The 15674-nt window shown below is 38.5% G+C and overlaps 3 protein-coding genes across 3 annotated transcripts; all 3 read left to right on the top strand.

Annotated features, from left to right (window-relative positions):
• Positions 1–3846, top strand: LOC121985561 (protein SMAX1-LIKE 4-like). The gene is made up of 3 exons (XM_042539094.1): positions 1–1726; positions 2118–2310; positions 2400–3846. Exons 1-3 carry the CDS (start codon positions 399–401, stop codon positions 3780–3782), a joined length of 2904 nt encoding a protein of 967 aa, XP_042395028.1. The 5' UTR covers positions 1–398; the 3' UTR covers positions 3783–3846.
• Positions 3847–7263: 3417 nt separating this feature from the next.
• On the top strand, positions 7264–7678 carry LOC121985560. The gene has a single exon (XM_042539093.1). The coding sequence runs from the start codon at positions 7355–7357 to the stop codon at positions 7565–7567; it is 213 nt and encodes a 70-aa protein (XP_042395027.1). The 5' UTR covers positions 7264–7354; the 3' UTR covers positions 7568–7678.
• A 137-nt stretch (positions 7679–7815) lies between these two features.
• Positions 7816–13881, top strand: LOC121985558 (coatomer subunit beta-1-like). The gene is made up of 4 exons (XM_042539092.1): positions 7816–10085; positions 12272–12781; positions 13252–13337; positions 13426–13881. The coding sequence occupies exons 1-4, from the start codon at positions 8037–8039 to the stop codon at positions 13631–13633; spliced, it is 2853 nt and encodes a 950-aa protein (XP_042395026.1). The 5' UTR covers positions 7816–8036; the 3' UTR covers positions 13634–13881.
• Positions 13882–15674: the final 1793 nt, after the last annotated feature.

The raw sequence follows: 15674 nt of genomic DNA, 5'->3' as shown, positions 1-15674 counted from the left end.
TCTTCTACCTCATCCTGCTCTTTGCCTTTGATTGATGCTTTGAGAGCTTGTCCGTACACAAGCAGACTGCATCAACATTCTGTGAGATAGTTCATGCCATGCACTGCATTTGTCTCACGTTTTTGTAGGGCAGACCTGTGTGGTAGCTCTTCTTCTACATTTTATTGGATCATGCAAAATTAATAGAAAAGAATGTTGACAATATTCTTGCAGGATCATAAGCAAGCACAAAAAGGGACGGATTATGCCAAATGAAGGTGCAGAAAGTGAAAGCGAGTAATCCCTGAAGTGGATGTAGAAAAGCAACACAACACTATCGCAGCAACCACAACAGAAATAAAAAAAGGCTGAGAAAGAGAAAAGAGATGGTTTAATAAGAAGCACAATGAGAGCTCCTCATGCTCTGTATAAAGCTCGGTCACCACTACACTTCTCCTACAATCACAACTCTTTGTTCTCACACAAACTCTCCACCATCTCAATACAACTCCACTCGACGACCCATTGAGCAGCAACAGGAGCTGGTGTTTATGAGGACTGGAGTGTGCGCAGTTCACCAGGCCCTCACTGCCGAGGTTGCCTCAGTTCTAAAGCATTCCCTCGACCTGGCCACGAGGAGAGGCCATGCCCAGGTCACACCCCTCCATGTTGCTGCCACCCTCATCAGCTCGTCTTCTGCCTCCTCTAACCTCCTCAGGAGAGCTTGCCTCAAGTCCCAGCCTCACCGTCCTGCTTTCCACCACCCACTCCACTGCAGAGCTCTTGAGCTCTGCTTTAATGTGGCACTCAACAGGCTTCCCACCGCCACCTCTCCTTCCTCCGGCACTCTCTTACCTTCCCCTTCCTCCCTCTCCAACTCTCTCATTGCAGCCATCAAGAGGGCTCAGGCCAACCAGAGACGAGGCTGCATTGAGCTCGAGCAGCAGCAGCAGCAACAGCAGCAGCTGCAGCAGCCTGTTTTGACCATCAAGGTAGGAATGGAGCAGCTAATGCTCTCTATTCTTGATGACCCCAGTGTGAGTAGGGTGATGAAGGAGGCTGGCTTCTCCAGCAGATGCGTCAAGAGCCATCTCGAGGAAGAGGCCTCTGCCTTGAGCCAATCCTCACTATTTCTGCTAGACACCGCCAAGGATTTCATCAACCGTGACTTCAAGCCATCGTTGAGTGAGGACCTGAGGGTGGTCATCGAAGTGATGCTTAGGCAGCAGGGGAGGAGGACCAACACTCTGGTGGTGGGTGACTCTGGCTCTTTGTTGGAAGGCCTTGTGGCTGAGCTGATGAGGAGGCTGGGGAGGAGTGAGATCCCAGCTGAGCTCAGGCATGCCAGTTTCATAAATTTACAGTTCTCCTGTTCCCACCTCAGGCTCATGCACGAGGATGATGTGGATGCAAAGGTATCAGATCTCAGAAGAACCATCAATTCTCTAGCATCACATAGAAATGGAATCATCATCTACGCTGGTGACTTGAGGTGGGCAGTGGATGAGGAAGCAAGAGATGGGGGTGAATTAAGCTTCAATCCTGTGGAACATATGATTGCAGAGATGGGCAAGCTCCTCTCTGAGTTCAATAGCAGCACTGAGAACAGGGTGTGGCTATTGGCCACTGCAAGCTACAGCACATACCGGAAATGCCAAATAAGGCAGCCATCTCTTGACACCCTATGGGCCCTCCAAGCTGTTGTGGTTCCCTCAGGTTGGCTTGGCTTGGGCCTCCAAGCTTCCAGGTGAGATATCATTGATTGAAATCCTAGTGTCCTTCAGCATGGATCCTTGTCTCCTGGTTTCAATCTTTGTTCATGTTGTGGTTCCAAGTTTGAGAGGAAGAAGTTTCAGTGATATGATAATAGGACCACCTTAGTTTGCTTTTGTGGAAGACAAAATACAAAACTTTGCTTTGCTTTGCCATGCCCTTACATGACACATCACTTTCAGAAATCCAAAATAATACTTGCTTGCATGCTTTATCTAAAATTTACCAAAGCATATATCATGTTAACATTTCAGTTAATTTGTTGCTGCATCATGCAATTTTTAAATGCATTTCCATTTCATGATCTGATTGTAACAGAAGAACTAGATGGAATTAAAGCAGCTCCTCCTTTTCCATGTTTGCAGTGGCATTGACACAAGGCTGTCAAATTTTGGTCAGTTCCCAATTGAACTGCTTGAGTCAAGGATTTTAAGCTCAAAGGAAGAAGAGAACCTCATTTGCTGTGATGAGTGCAAACTTAACCTAGAAAAAGAAGCATCAGTTTTCAGGTCAGAGACCCCATGCTGGCTGCAAGTCAACTCTGAGGGAAACCACAAGGTGAATTAGCACCAAAGCAACGTTCTTTCCTTTTCTTCAAAAGCATATTTTTCTGTGATTAACATCTTTGCTGATTCTGTTTCTTTCAGGAAGCCTTGCAAGAATTGAGGAGGAAATGGAACAAGTTATGCGAAAGCCTCCATAGTAAGAATTCCCATTTGTGCTCTCCATTCTTCAATCAAAGTGTCACCCACAAGAGCTACACCAGGTCTTTGTCCCATACTTGGTGGCCTAGCAAAGACTTCGTCAAACCACATTCAGTATCTATCTCTACCCCTATTTACAAGCTTAACAAGAGAAGCCCAACAATGAACTCATCTGAGGCAAGCTTCAATTCTCTTACAATGTCAACTAATCAGCAGAATCAGATCACGGTTGCTCTATCCAGCCCTCTGTTCTCAGATTCAGCAACATCGAAGGACCAGACAAGGCTACTGATGGCAGACCCAACAAATCTGCAACACCAATTGCAAGAGGAAATCCCTTGGCAATCAAACAACATTCCTTTGATCATGGAAGCCTTGCATGACTGCATTAGTGGTGTTAAGAAGGTCGTGAGCCTGCTGATACAAGGTAGTGATCATATTGCCAAGAGAAGGCTAGCATTGGTCATGGCTAGGTCCATCTTTGGCTCAACGGATAGGCTGATACATATTAAGCAAAATGATTCATGCTGTGAAACCATCATGGATGCCATAAGAAAGGCCCAAAAATGCATAATCTTGGTAGAGGATATGGATCGAATGAGTGATAATTTTGTCAAATCATTCACAGATTCCTTGAAAGGATCTTTGAAGGCCACGCAGGGCGATGAGGAAGCTAGTATAACTAATGCAATTTTCATTCTGACCACTTCCCAAGTGACCAAGTTTAAGAATGCCAATAACATCAAAAGTGTAGTGATGATGAAGCTTTGTGCTGATGATGCATCATCATTCAGTGATTCGAAAAGGAAGATAGAAAATGATCTCGGGAGCAGATCAAAGAGGCTGCGAAAAGAGGAGCAAGTTTTTGATCTTAACTTCGAACCATATTATGACATTGAGGAGGTCCATGCTGTTCCTAGTGATCTAACACAGGAGACAGAGTGCATTAGCTTCCATCTCCCACAAGAGTTGCTGAAATCCACTGTTCAGCTCACTTTAAATGCGGGGACTGGTCAGCACCAGGAATTCAAGTTCAATCTTCTCACAAAGCTCGATCGAGCATTCAAGGAAGTGCAGCACGGCAAGGTCAGAAAAGGCCAACTCTTTGTCGACCAAGGAGTCACGGAGGAGCTAATGCAGGCCTCAGCCTTCTTTCTCGAGAGCTTCTTTGCTAAGTGGGTGAGAGAGGTGTTCCAAGTCAGCTTACAAACTGTGCAAGAGGGCGGGAGCTTGAGACTGAGTTTGGAAGGCAAAGAGACCGACACCGAAGCATTTGGTTTCATGGCTTCCGAACTACCAAATAGGATAAAATGTGGGTGTAAGTAATCTTTTAAAACTGAGCATCTTGTAACATTTTCTTTTGGCAAAATTTTCCACTTTGATCAACAAATGTCATATTACCGCATCCAAATCTTACTTTATGTGTGCATTTGATGGTGCTTCTCTTGGGCGCAAAGCAATGAGTTGAGTACTATGAAGCACTCATGTTGGTCACTGATGAAGAGACCACTGATCAAACAATCATTACTGATCCATTAATTCCCATCTTAAAAAGGATTATCATGGGAATGAAGCACTCAAACTTTGTTCAGCATGCAAAAAAAAAAAAAAAAAAAAAAATTGATGAATCTTAGCTTTGGATCACTTTTGTTAGATTCATGTAGAAGGTCCTACATCAGAAGAGAAGAGGATTAGAGTTTGAATTTCAACGGGAATGAGGAGAGAAGATTGCCTATCTTCAACATTAATCAGGCAAAATCTAGACAAAATAAAAATAAAAATGATAACGGGTTAGATGGGTGGCATCAATTGAATTTCAAATTAAAAAGAAAACACACACACTATCATAAAGAACCCATACGCTCTTCTTTATCCATACTTGATCCTTAGTCCTTTATCCAGCGGAAAGCACAAACTTTTTGACCGAGAAAACGATTCATCATTCAAATTAGCTGCAAATTTTGCTTTTGATTCAGTGGACTGAATCCGATGGTTTCACCTTTTCTTAAAAAAGAAAAAAAAAAAAAAGAGGACAATTTACTAAAAGATGCACGTAAAAATTTAAATTTATTTAAAAAAAAAAAGGGACAATTTACTAAAAGATGCATGTAAAGATTTAAATTTATCAAAAGACGTACGTTACTTTGGCATTTATCAAAGAACGTATTTTTTAAAATGCATTTCTTATTTTACTCTTCCGACAATTTGATTTTTTCTACCGTTTTCTTTTCTTTACTATATTTCACTCTCTCTTCTCTTTTTTTATGGGTAGAACATATGAATAACATTAGTCAATTTTTTAACAATATTTTAATGCATTTGAAGAAACAAAAATAAACAATGAATAACATATTTGAACTCCTTGCAATTTCAGAAATCCACTGAAACTAAAATGAGTGTAATCGGAGCTCTCTAGGTCGATGAGTGAGTTTCGGTCAAAACCCATTGATGGACCTAGAGAGCTCCGATTGAACCCATTTCAGTTCCTATGGATTTCTGATGTTGTAAGAAGTTCAAATTTGGTGTTCATTATTTATTTTGACTTTTTATAGATGTTAACATGCAAAATCAAAGAATCGGCAAAAACACCCACGTTGGGCCTGATATGAGTCAATATCAGGCCCAACGTGAGATTTTTTTGTCGATTATTTAATTTTGCATGTTAACATCTATGAAAAGCCGAAATAAATAATGGACACCATATTTGAACTCCTTGCAACATCAGAAATCTATAGGAACTGAAATGGGTTAAATCGGAATTCTCTAGATCCATCAGTGGGTTTTGACCGAAACCCACTGATGAACCTAGGGAGCTCTGATTGCATTCATTTCAGTTCCTATGGATTTCTGATGTTGCAAGGAGTTCAAATATGATGTTCATTATTTATTTCGACTTTTTATAAATGTTAACATGTAAAAATAAAAAATTAGTAAAAAACCCCACGTTGGGCCTGATATGATGAACTCACATCAGGCCCAATGTGGGCCTGATATAGAATCATATCAGGCCCAACGCGGGCCTGATATGATTCCATATCAAGCCCAATTTTCATCAACACCACAATAATTTTGTTAATATTGCTTCCAAAATGATATGATTCCAAAATTGTTTGGAGAATCGAAATGCCGCAACGTCATGCCCTTAAACAAGGATATGATCGTTTTGTTAATATTGCTGGCTAAGTAATTGACCATCGGAAAAGGATCACTGAGTTCTAGACAATAATTTCATCTTTGTGTCGCTTCCTCTGTAAATAAGAGCATAATTTTTCTCATGTCTTAATTGTCAAAAAAGCCGAGCTGAATTTTTGTACTCTGAATGCAGAACGATAAAGCATTAGCTAAAGACTTAAATGTGTAGTTGCGAACAGAGGCACAATATCGTTTTTCCTTCCGCCTCTGCTGCATTTCACTACTATATGTATTTGAATCAAACAATTCCTGGCACATGATGATGCATTATGCATAGCGAGCAAGTACTTTTTCTCCAAAATCTCAAACAATTGGACCTGATATGGAATCATATCAGGCCCACGTTGGGTCTGATATGAGTTCATATTAGGCCCAACGTGGAGTTTTTTGTTGATTTTTTATTTTTACATGTTAACATCTATAAAAAATCGAAATAAATAATGAATACTATATTTGAACTCCTTGCAACATCAGAAATCCATAGGAACTGAAATGGTGCAATCGGAGCTCTCTAGATCCATAAGTGGATTTCGATCGAAACCCACTGATGGACCTAGGGAGCTCCGATTGCATCCATTTCAGTTCCTATAGATTTCTGATGTTGCAAGGAGTTCAAATTTGATGTTCATTATTTATTTCGGCTTTTCATAGATGTTAACATGCAAAATCAAAGAATCGGCAAAAACACTCACGTTGGGCCTGATATAGACTCATATCAGGCCCAACGTGGATATTTTTGCCGATTCTTTGATTTTGCATGTTAACATCATAAAAAGTCGAAATAAATAATGAACACAAAATTTAAACTCCTTGCAACATCAGAAATCTATAGAAACTGAAATGAGTTCAATCGGAGTTCTCTAGGTTCATCAGTGGATTTTGACCGAAACTCACTCATCGACCTAGAGTTCTAGTGGATTTCTGAAATTACAAGGAATTCAAATATACTATTCATTATTTATTTTTGTTTCTTCAAATGTATTAAAATATTGTTAAAAAATTGACTAATGTTATTAGTATGTTCTGCCCATAAAAAAAGAGAAGAGAGAGAAATATAGTGAAGAAAAGAAAACAGTAGAAAAAGTCAAATTGACATAAAAGTAAAAGAGGAAATGCATTTAAAAAAGTGCGTTCTTTGGTAAATACTAAAATAACGTATGCCTTTTGATAAATTTAAATCTCTACGTGCGCCCTTTGATAAATTGTCATAAAAAAAATATAAGGGGGTGTTTGGTTGATGAGTTTGGGAATGAAGGAATAGAATGATAGTAAAAGATAATATTTGGATTGTGTGTTTGAGAATGACATTTTGGGAATGATTACTAGATTTATAGGAATCAACCAAACTCATATAACTTGATGGGTTTCATTTCTATTCTTATTCTCATTCCACCATATTATTAAACTCAAATCCATAATCATTCTCATCATTTAACCAAACACTCCCTAAATTTATTTATTAAGCATATGACGCGAAAAGAAAGAGTGACAGTTCATCCTAAAAGTTAAAACCTGACGTGACATTTATGACGATAAAGAGTGTGGATCTTTGAACAGCCCAACCCGGCCAACCCAGCCCAATTTGAATCCGAGAGAACGGCCCACGGTTTCTTGTGCGGTAGGACTCGAACCTTCTTCTCGTTGATATTTTGAGCCTGCGTGAGTTCGACGCAGTAAAAGAAGCTGAAGAGGGAGAGGAGGAGGAGATGTGCTTGGTGTTCGTGTGCGACGAGGAGGAGAGGGTGTTGGGGAGCTACCAAGCGCCGGGGAGCTGCCCCTTCTGTGGCGGCGCCGTCGTCGCCACCGACGTCGAGAGCGCGTGGAGGCTCTGCTTCCTACCCGTCTACTTCCACACCAAGCGCCGCTTCCACTGCGCCAGCCCCCTCTGCGCTCGCCGCTTGGTCGCCTACCGTCCTTAACCAGTCGTTATGTGTACTGTAATCAAAGTCCCCTGTTGATCATGTAATTTAAAAATACTGCAAAATAATAGTAAGGAAGAAAACGCCGTGGACGTGCTTTTCCGGTTGAAACGAATAGTGAAAGATCCGTACACTCCCTTGCAAACAGGCTCAGGCCCAAGACCAAGCCCAAAATATGAACCAGCCCAGAGCCCATTCCTTGTTGGGTAGATAATAAACGTAGGGGCAATCGTTAGATCCAAATCCCACGTCTTCCGCTTCGCTTCTCGCTCCCTTCGAGCTTCGTTCCATCGCCGGCGATTCAGATCTCCACCGGAGGCCACGAGGAATTTCGTGCACAAGCCGTACGATCGCCGGATCTCGCTATTTTACTGCCTGGTTACGTTATCCTCCGTTCCGACCCCCTTGTTCGAACACAGATCTAGGGTTTTTGAGGGAATTACCTGTCGAAGTAGGTCTCAGTGCGAAGATGGAGAAGTCGTGTTCGATGCTGATCCACTTCGACAAGGGATCTCCGGCTATGGCGAACGAGATCAAGGAGGCTCTCGAGGGCAACGACGTGGAGGCCAAGATCGACGCCCTCAAGAAGGCTATCATGCTACTGCTCAACGGTGAATCCCTTCCCCAGCTATTCATCACCATCGTCCGCTATGTCCTACCCTCCGAGGACCACACCGTGCAGAAACTGTTGCTCCTCTACTTGGAGATTATCGACAAGACGGACGCCCGTGGCCGCGTGCTTCCGGAGATGATCCTCATCTGTCAGAATCTCCGCAACAATCTGCAGCACCCGAACGAATACATCCGCGGCGTCACGCTCCGTTTCCTCTGCCGCCTGTCTGAGCCTGAGATCCTGGAGCCGCTCATCCCCTCTGTCCTTACCAACCTCGAGCATCGCCACCCCTTCATCCGCCGGCATGCCATCCTCGCCATCGCTGCCATCTACCGCCTACCGACTGGGGAGCAACTGCTCCCCGATGCACCTGTACTGGTCGAGAAGGTCCTGTCGTCCGAGCAGGACCTCTCTGCCCGACGAAATGCTTTCCTTATGCTTGCCTCGTGTGCCCAGCTTCCAGCGGTTGCTTACCTCTTGTCCCAAGCTGACCACGTGGCCAACTGGGGTGACCTCCTCCAGATGGCTGCTCTGGATCTCATCCGCAAGGTCTGCCGTTCTAACTCAGGAGAGAAGGGTAAGTACATTAAGATCATCATCTCCCTCCTCAGTTGCCCCTCTGAAGCAGTAGTCTACGAGTGTGCCTGCACCCTTGTATCCTTGTCATCGGCCCCCACAGCTATCCGTGCTGCTGCCAATACCTACTGCCAGCTCCTCCAATCGCAGAGTGACAACAATGTGAAACTCATTGTGCTTGAGCGTCTCAACGAGCTCAAGACGTCACACAAGGAAATCATGGTGGAGATGATTATGGATGTGCTCCGTGCACTGTCAAGTCCAAATCTTGATATCAAGCGCAAGACTTTGGACATTGCTCTCGAGCTGATCACCTCAAGGAACATCGACGAGGTGGTTCTCACGCTCAAGAAAGAGGTTGTCAAGACTCAGAGCACTGAACTCGAGAAGAATGGGGAGTACCGACAGATGCTAGTGCAGGCCATCCATTCGTGCGCAATCAAGTTCCCTCAGGTTGCTAGTACAGTCGTTCATTTGTTGATGGATTTCCTTGGTGATTCTAATGTGGCTTCTGCTATCGATGTCGTCCTCTTTGTGAGAGAAATAATTGAGACAAATCCTAAGCTCAGGGTTTCAGTAATCACTAGGTTGCTTGACACGTTTTATCAGATTCGTGCTGCAAGGGTCTGCTCGTGTGCTCTTTGGATCATTGGTGAGTACTGTCTTTCACTGTCTGAGGTGGAGAGTGGAATTGTGACAATTAAGCAGTGCCTTGGAGACATTCCCTTCTACACTGCCACTGAGGAAGGGGAGACGGCTGATGCTTCAAAGAAACTGCAGCAGGTTTCTTCTGTTACTGTCTCTTCTAAGCGGCCTGTAGTGCTTGCAGATGGCACATATGCAACACAAAGTGCTGCCTCTGAAACTGCTTTCTCTGCTCCAACAGTTCTTCCTGGATCTTTGGCTTCTCCTGGAAATCTTAGGGCGTTGATCCTGTCTGGCGACTTTTTTGTAGGAGCAGTTGTTGCTTCTACTTTGACGAAGCTGGTTTTGAGATTGGAGGAGGTCCAACCATCAAAGACTGAAGCAAATAGAGCATGCACCGATGCATTGCTAATCATGACTTCTATGTTGCAGTTAGGAAAATCATCATTTCTTCCACACCCAATTGATAATGATTCTTATGACAGGATTGTGTTGTGCATAAGATTGCTCTGCAACACTGGTGATGATGTGAGAAAAATATGGTTGCAGTCATGTCGCCAGAGTTTTGCAGCAATGCTTGCAGAGAAGCAATTTCGAGAAATTGAGGAGATTAAAGCTAAGGCCCAAATTTCCTATGCCCAGCCTGATGATCTTATTGATTTCTATCATTTGAAGAGTCGCAAGGTAGTCACTTCAACTTTATTCGTCTTGATTAACTTGCTCAATTGACAACAAAAGATCATATATATTTCTTCATTTGTTTGCATTCCATATTCAAGATTTCTTATAAACTTGTAAAATTTTAAGCTTTAACCAAGCCCATGAATCAAGGAAGTGTTTATATTTTCATTTTTGTGAATTGAATTTTTCTCTTGTTATTCTTATCCAAATATTCAAAGAAAACAAATGAGAAAATAAAAGAATCACCATGCTTCTCGTTACCATCATCAAGTAGCAATAGTCTCAACTGTTTGGAACCAACTACATCAATCGTATCCCTCCATTGAATTATATACAAGGCCATTTTCCTCATACTTGTCAAATCTCTTAAATGAATTTTAATTGTATTGCTAGTTTTTATTCATATCATTATTATCCTCCTCTTCCCATAACATTTTTAAGTATAATTGATTCATCTTGGCTTGTCATAGAAATAATTGGTCAGCTTTGCATGTGTCTATCTTATCTTAATCTATTTTCTCTTATCATCTAATGGAGCTTACACCTACTTACTCATAGTAATAGTAGTTCTTATGCTACCTTTTTCACTAATACACATATCTATCCTAGTATCCTCATCTATCTTTGTTACTTTTCCATAATTTATTACAAATAAACTGAGTTCTATGGAATTTTTCTATTAGCCTAAGAAACAATCAATGACCAGACAAGATTATAGAAGTTCTTTTCATTTTACTGAACAAGATGATTATGAACAAGCTTGATACTTGGTTTGATGACATCTTGTTTATGCTGTTCGATATATTAAAACAAGCTACACAAACAACCTTCAACACTAGTGAGCTGAACCTTTTAGTGTTCATGAATAAAGCTTGTGAAATTATTAGAGATGTAGTTTGTCTAAAGTTCAATTATGATTTTTTAATATTTAATTCAAATACATCAAAAATATACATTATATAATACATATCTTGCAAATTCTATAATTTTAAAATTATTTTGAAAATATCAATAATGAAAAAATAATAATTTTTCATTTATTAGATAATTATTTTAACTAAATTTTACGTACAACAATGTCTCCGGTTGACCTCGATAAGAATTTCAATATACACGTTTACACAGGCTTGGTATGATTGATAAGTTCCTTAAACCGTGTACTTGAACATCCCTGAGTTTCATTCATTTATTACTAATATCCAAAGTACACTTTAGTATGTGCATTACACTCAATTTTTCATTTGTCTGGTTGGTTGCTGCATTTAGGATGACCTTTTGATTGGAGGTTGGCATGCAAAGGTTGTTAACAAAGATTATGATCATAACTTCTTATTAGTGTTGTTTCATTTAGTTATCTTTGACCATGTGAAAATTTGAAATTTCTTTTATTATTTTATTAGCATATATGTTCGTATATGCTGACAGTCCAAGTGTACATGATTGATTAATTGACATTGGCTTAGTGTTCCATGAGAAAGTATGAGTTTGTGTTTATGTTTATGTTTCAACGGTTTTGGTCATTGATTAAGTGATTTTTGGACATTGCAGTTACATGAGAAAGTATGAACTTTAAGTCACTCCCAATTTATTGAATTGTAGATGCATGTTGAATGAGCCTTTCATCTTGAATTGGACCTAAAATGCCTGTCACTTAATTGAAAATATTATTATTTGAAAAGTTTTGATCTCAACATTTCCTACATTTATGAATTCTTCTTTGTTTCCTTGGAAGAACTTAATATTTGTCAAAGTTGTCTTAATTTGAGAAATAAGAACAGTTGGCATTTTTCTGTTTATCTGCACAATCTTTTAGCTATACAATTTTCAAATATAGCAAGCGTGCGGACCCACAAAATTCTGGTCCAGTGATCATCATTCACAGCCAAACATTTGGCATATCTTAATTGAGAAATTAGTCATTTTCGGTAAATCCTTTGCTAAAATTGTTGAAACTGTGACCTTGCTTTGTAAATTGCTTTTGGTCACTTATCTCCTGATTCTTTACTTGAACTCTTGAAGTATTAGAGGATTTTCTTTTTTGCTGGAGATTTCAGATTTATTCTATCCCAAAAAAAGAACACTGGAAGTCATTTTTGCTGAAACTATGTTCTAATTTCTACCTTGTTGCTAAAACCATGAGATGCCTAAAGCAGCAGTTTGTCTTTTGTTATACTGATTGATGTTTACAGGGCATGAGTCAGCTCGAGTTAGAAGACGAGGTTCAAGATGACTTAAAACGTGCAACTGGAGAATTTATGAAAGATGGAGATGATGCAAATAAGTTGAACAGAATCCTTCAACTCACTGGTTTTAGTGATCCTGTCTATGCTGAGGCTTATGTGACGGTTCATCATTATGATATTGTCCTTGATGTCACTGTGATTAATCGAACAAAGGAAACCCTTCAGAACCTGTGTTTGGAATTAGCAACTATGGGGGACCTCAAGCTTGTAGACCGGCCTCAAAATTATACTCTAGCTCCAGAGTCAAGCAAGCAAATCAGAGCTAATATAAAAGTCTCTTCTACGGAAACAGGAGTAATATTTGGCAATATTGTATACGAGACTTCAAATGTGCACGAGCGAACTGTTGTGGTCCTCAATGACATCCACATTGATATCATGGACTACATATCTCCTGCTACCTGTGCTGATGTGACATTCAAGAATATGTGGGCAGAATTTGAGTGGGAAAACAAGGTATTGTTACTTGTCTCTTCTAGTCGATCTATTTACTGTTATAATTTTAAATGCATTTGTTAACACTCTCAAGATACAGATTTTTTTTTCTTATTTAATATTCTCAATGATTATATCTTATTTCACTGTTAGGGAGTAGGGACATATTTGTTGTTACTCATTTTGTGAGAACAATTGCAACCATCAAATTATATCACATAGCTGATAGCTCGTTGCATGTTGTATACTGAAATTTTCAGTGATTTACTCAATGAAATTTAGGCCTCAAGGTTTTTCAATTCTATTATTGATGAGAAGAGGCTAAAATTATTTATTACCTTCAAATTTGATCAGGTATTTTTTTCATGATTATATTATCTGACAATTTGGTCACAGAATATGTCGGTCAGGTCTGTCTAATAGTGCATGCCAAGTTCTTTATTTTCTGCTTGTGTTGGCACATTTGAACAAATTATTGTAAATTACAACAGGTTGCAGTGAACACAATATTACAAGATGAAAAGGAGTTTTTGAATCACATTATCAAGTCAACCAACATGAAGTGCCTCACACCACCGTAAAGTTCTCAAACTCGAACCATTTGTTACTGATATTCTCTACACGCAACATATCTTTTATTATTATTATTATTTATTCTGTTTCAGATCTGCTCTAGACGGGGAGTGTGGGTTCCTTGCCGCAAACCTGTACGCAAAGAGTGTTTTTGGAGAGGATGCTTTGGTCAACATAAGCCTTGAGAAGCAGGCTGACGGGAAGCTGAGTGGTTACATCAGGATCCGAAGCAAGACACAAGGCATTGCCCTCAGTCTGGGAGATAAAATCACCCTCAAACAGAAGGGCGGCAGTAACTAATGGGCGCACCAAGTCCTCTCATGTTTGATCTCATTTCTAGGGGTACTTGTGTGGCTATGTTGGTTTTACGAGCGGTTTTCCTGTTCCTTACAATGTTCCTTGTCAGTGGTAGTATCAGCAGGAGCAACAATCTCTCTTGGCACTGCTTGTAGTGAAAATGTATACACAGATTTGTTATTATGCTTGATCCATCGAAAGCCCCTAGATCGACTATTTAATAAAACATTGCAATTGTAAGTTTGTCATTACTCTGTTGAAACTAAGCCACAGGCCACTGGCTGCTGTTTCAAAACTCAAGGTCTCACCTCTTGCCACTGGCGGCAAGATTCATAATCTCTCCAGCTGAATAGTTGTTTCTGACAAAACCCACCATCCCTAGTTAGGGTTGTAAAAGAGCTGAGCTAAGTTTGTTTGATAAAGGAATTGAATAAAGTCGCGCCGAATTTAAAATAATTCAAGTTATTGAAATGATTTTTTTTTTTTTTAATGAACTTGAACTTTTAATTTAAATTTGTTTGAATAAAGTTTGCTGAATTTAAAATAATTCAAGTTATTGAAATGAATTTGTTGTTTTTATGAGTTTGAGTTTCATTCGTTTAAATATTATTGGGTTTTTAATTTAAATTTGTTTGATTGAACTTTTATATTTTAAATTTATTTGGTTAATAATTGAGTTTGATAATATAAATTTATTTGTTTGGTTGATCATCGAATTTGATAATATAAATTTATTTATTTATTTATTTTAAAATTTTATTTATTTATTTAATATGTTAATAAGAATTTTATTGATGAATATAATTTAGAAATATTATTTATGAATAGTATTAATGAATTTTAACATGGTTCAAATTTATTCATTAAGTTTAATGAATTATTTAAATTTATTTTGAACAAACATAAATAAATTTTTACCAAATGAAGCACCAAACTTGTTAATTTATTTACCATCCCAAAAGTAAAAGCATGAAACATGGTAATGTTAATGTAATGTTGCCTAAAGGTAGGGTAAAATTTTAGTTCGATCCAACTGAAGTAATTCAAAAATTCAGTTAAGTCTATTCTAAAGTTTACTTTTTTTATAAAAAATTAATTATTATAAGTAAATCATTCAGTTTTGATTATCAATTCTAAAAATAGTTAAATTGATTATATATTATTAAATAATAAAAAATATTAAAGTTTTTAAATTCTTGTTATTAAATTGATTAAAATTTTATTAAAAAACCATAATATTTTTATTTTTTTTAAATATGGATACTAATCGAATTAATTAATTTTTTTTATTGATTCAATTTATTTAATTTTAATAATAATATCGATCGACAACTGGTAAAAAAATTTAATTAGTTTGATTTTAAAAAATTTAGTTTGGTTAGTTTCTAATGACGACAAAGATAATAATTTAGGAGATTGATGATTTATTATATTTGAATTGTAATCTAAATCATATTTATATTATTTCTATATTTATTATTACTTTAATTATCATTATATTTTTCATATATTATCTTCACAATATTTATAAATAGGTGAATTAACCTATGACAATTATCAATCAATAATAAAAAAATAATTGTCTTTTCTTTCCTTATCTCTCTAGTTATTTCTTATGTCTATGTACTTTCGCATTATATATTTCAACATAGTATTAGAACCATGATCTTTAGTTTTCTTCCCATCAATTTCTCTTTTTTTCTCTGCTTGACAGTAGCAACCAATTTCTCTTTCTCCTAATTTTTCTTCCCATCAATTTCTCTCTTCTTTATACTGTTGGCTAGCTCTTCTTACTTACTTACTTTCTTTCTTTCTTTCTTTCTATATTGCTTCTTTTTATCATAATGCATGTTGCAATCTCTTCTCTATGCATTCTTTTCTTCACCACAGATTGCAGATCCGTATGCAAGTTAGCAACTAGCTGAGGGCGACACCGGGTGTAGCACCTGTAAGAAGAAGAATAGGGAGAGAGGAAGAAATAACATGAAAATAATAAAATCTGTTGTTCATTGATATTTGCCCTAAGGATAATACAATATATAAT

This window comes from Zingiber officinale, chromosome 5B (genome assembly GCF_018446385.1).
Source record: "Zingiber officinale cultivar Zhangliang chromosome 5B, Zo_v1.1, whole genome shotgun sequence".
Taxonomy (NCBI): domain Eukaryota; kingdom Viridiplantae; phylum Streptophyta; class Magnoliopsida; order Zingiberales; family Zingiberaceae; genus Zingiber; species Zingiber officinale.
Note: the sequence above shows the minus strand (reverse complement) of the source record. Positions and strands in the feature narration are given on the sequence as shown.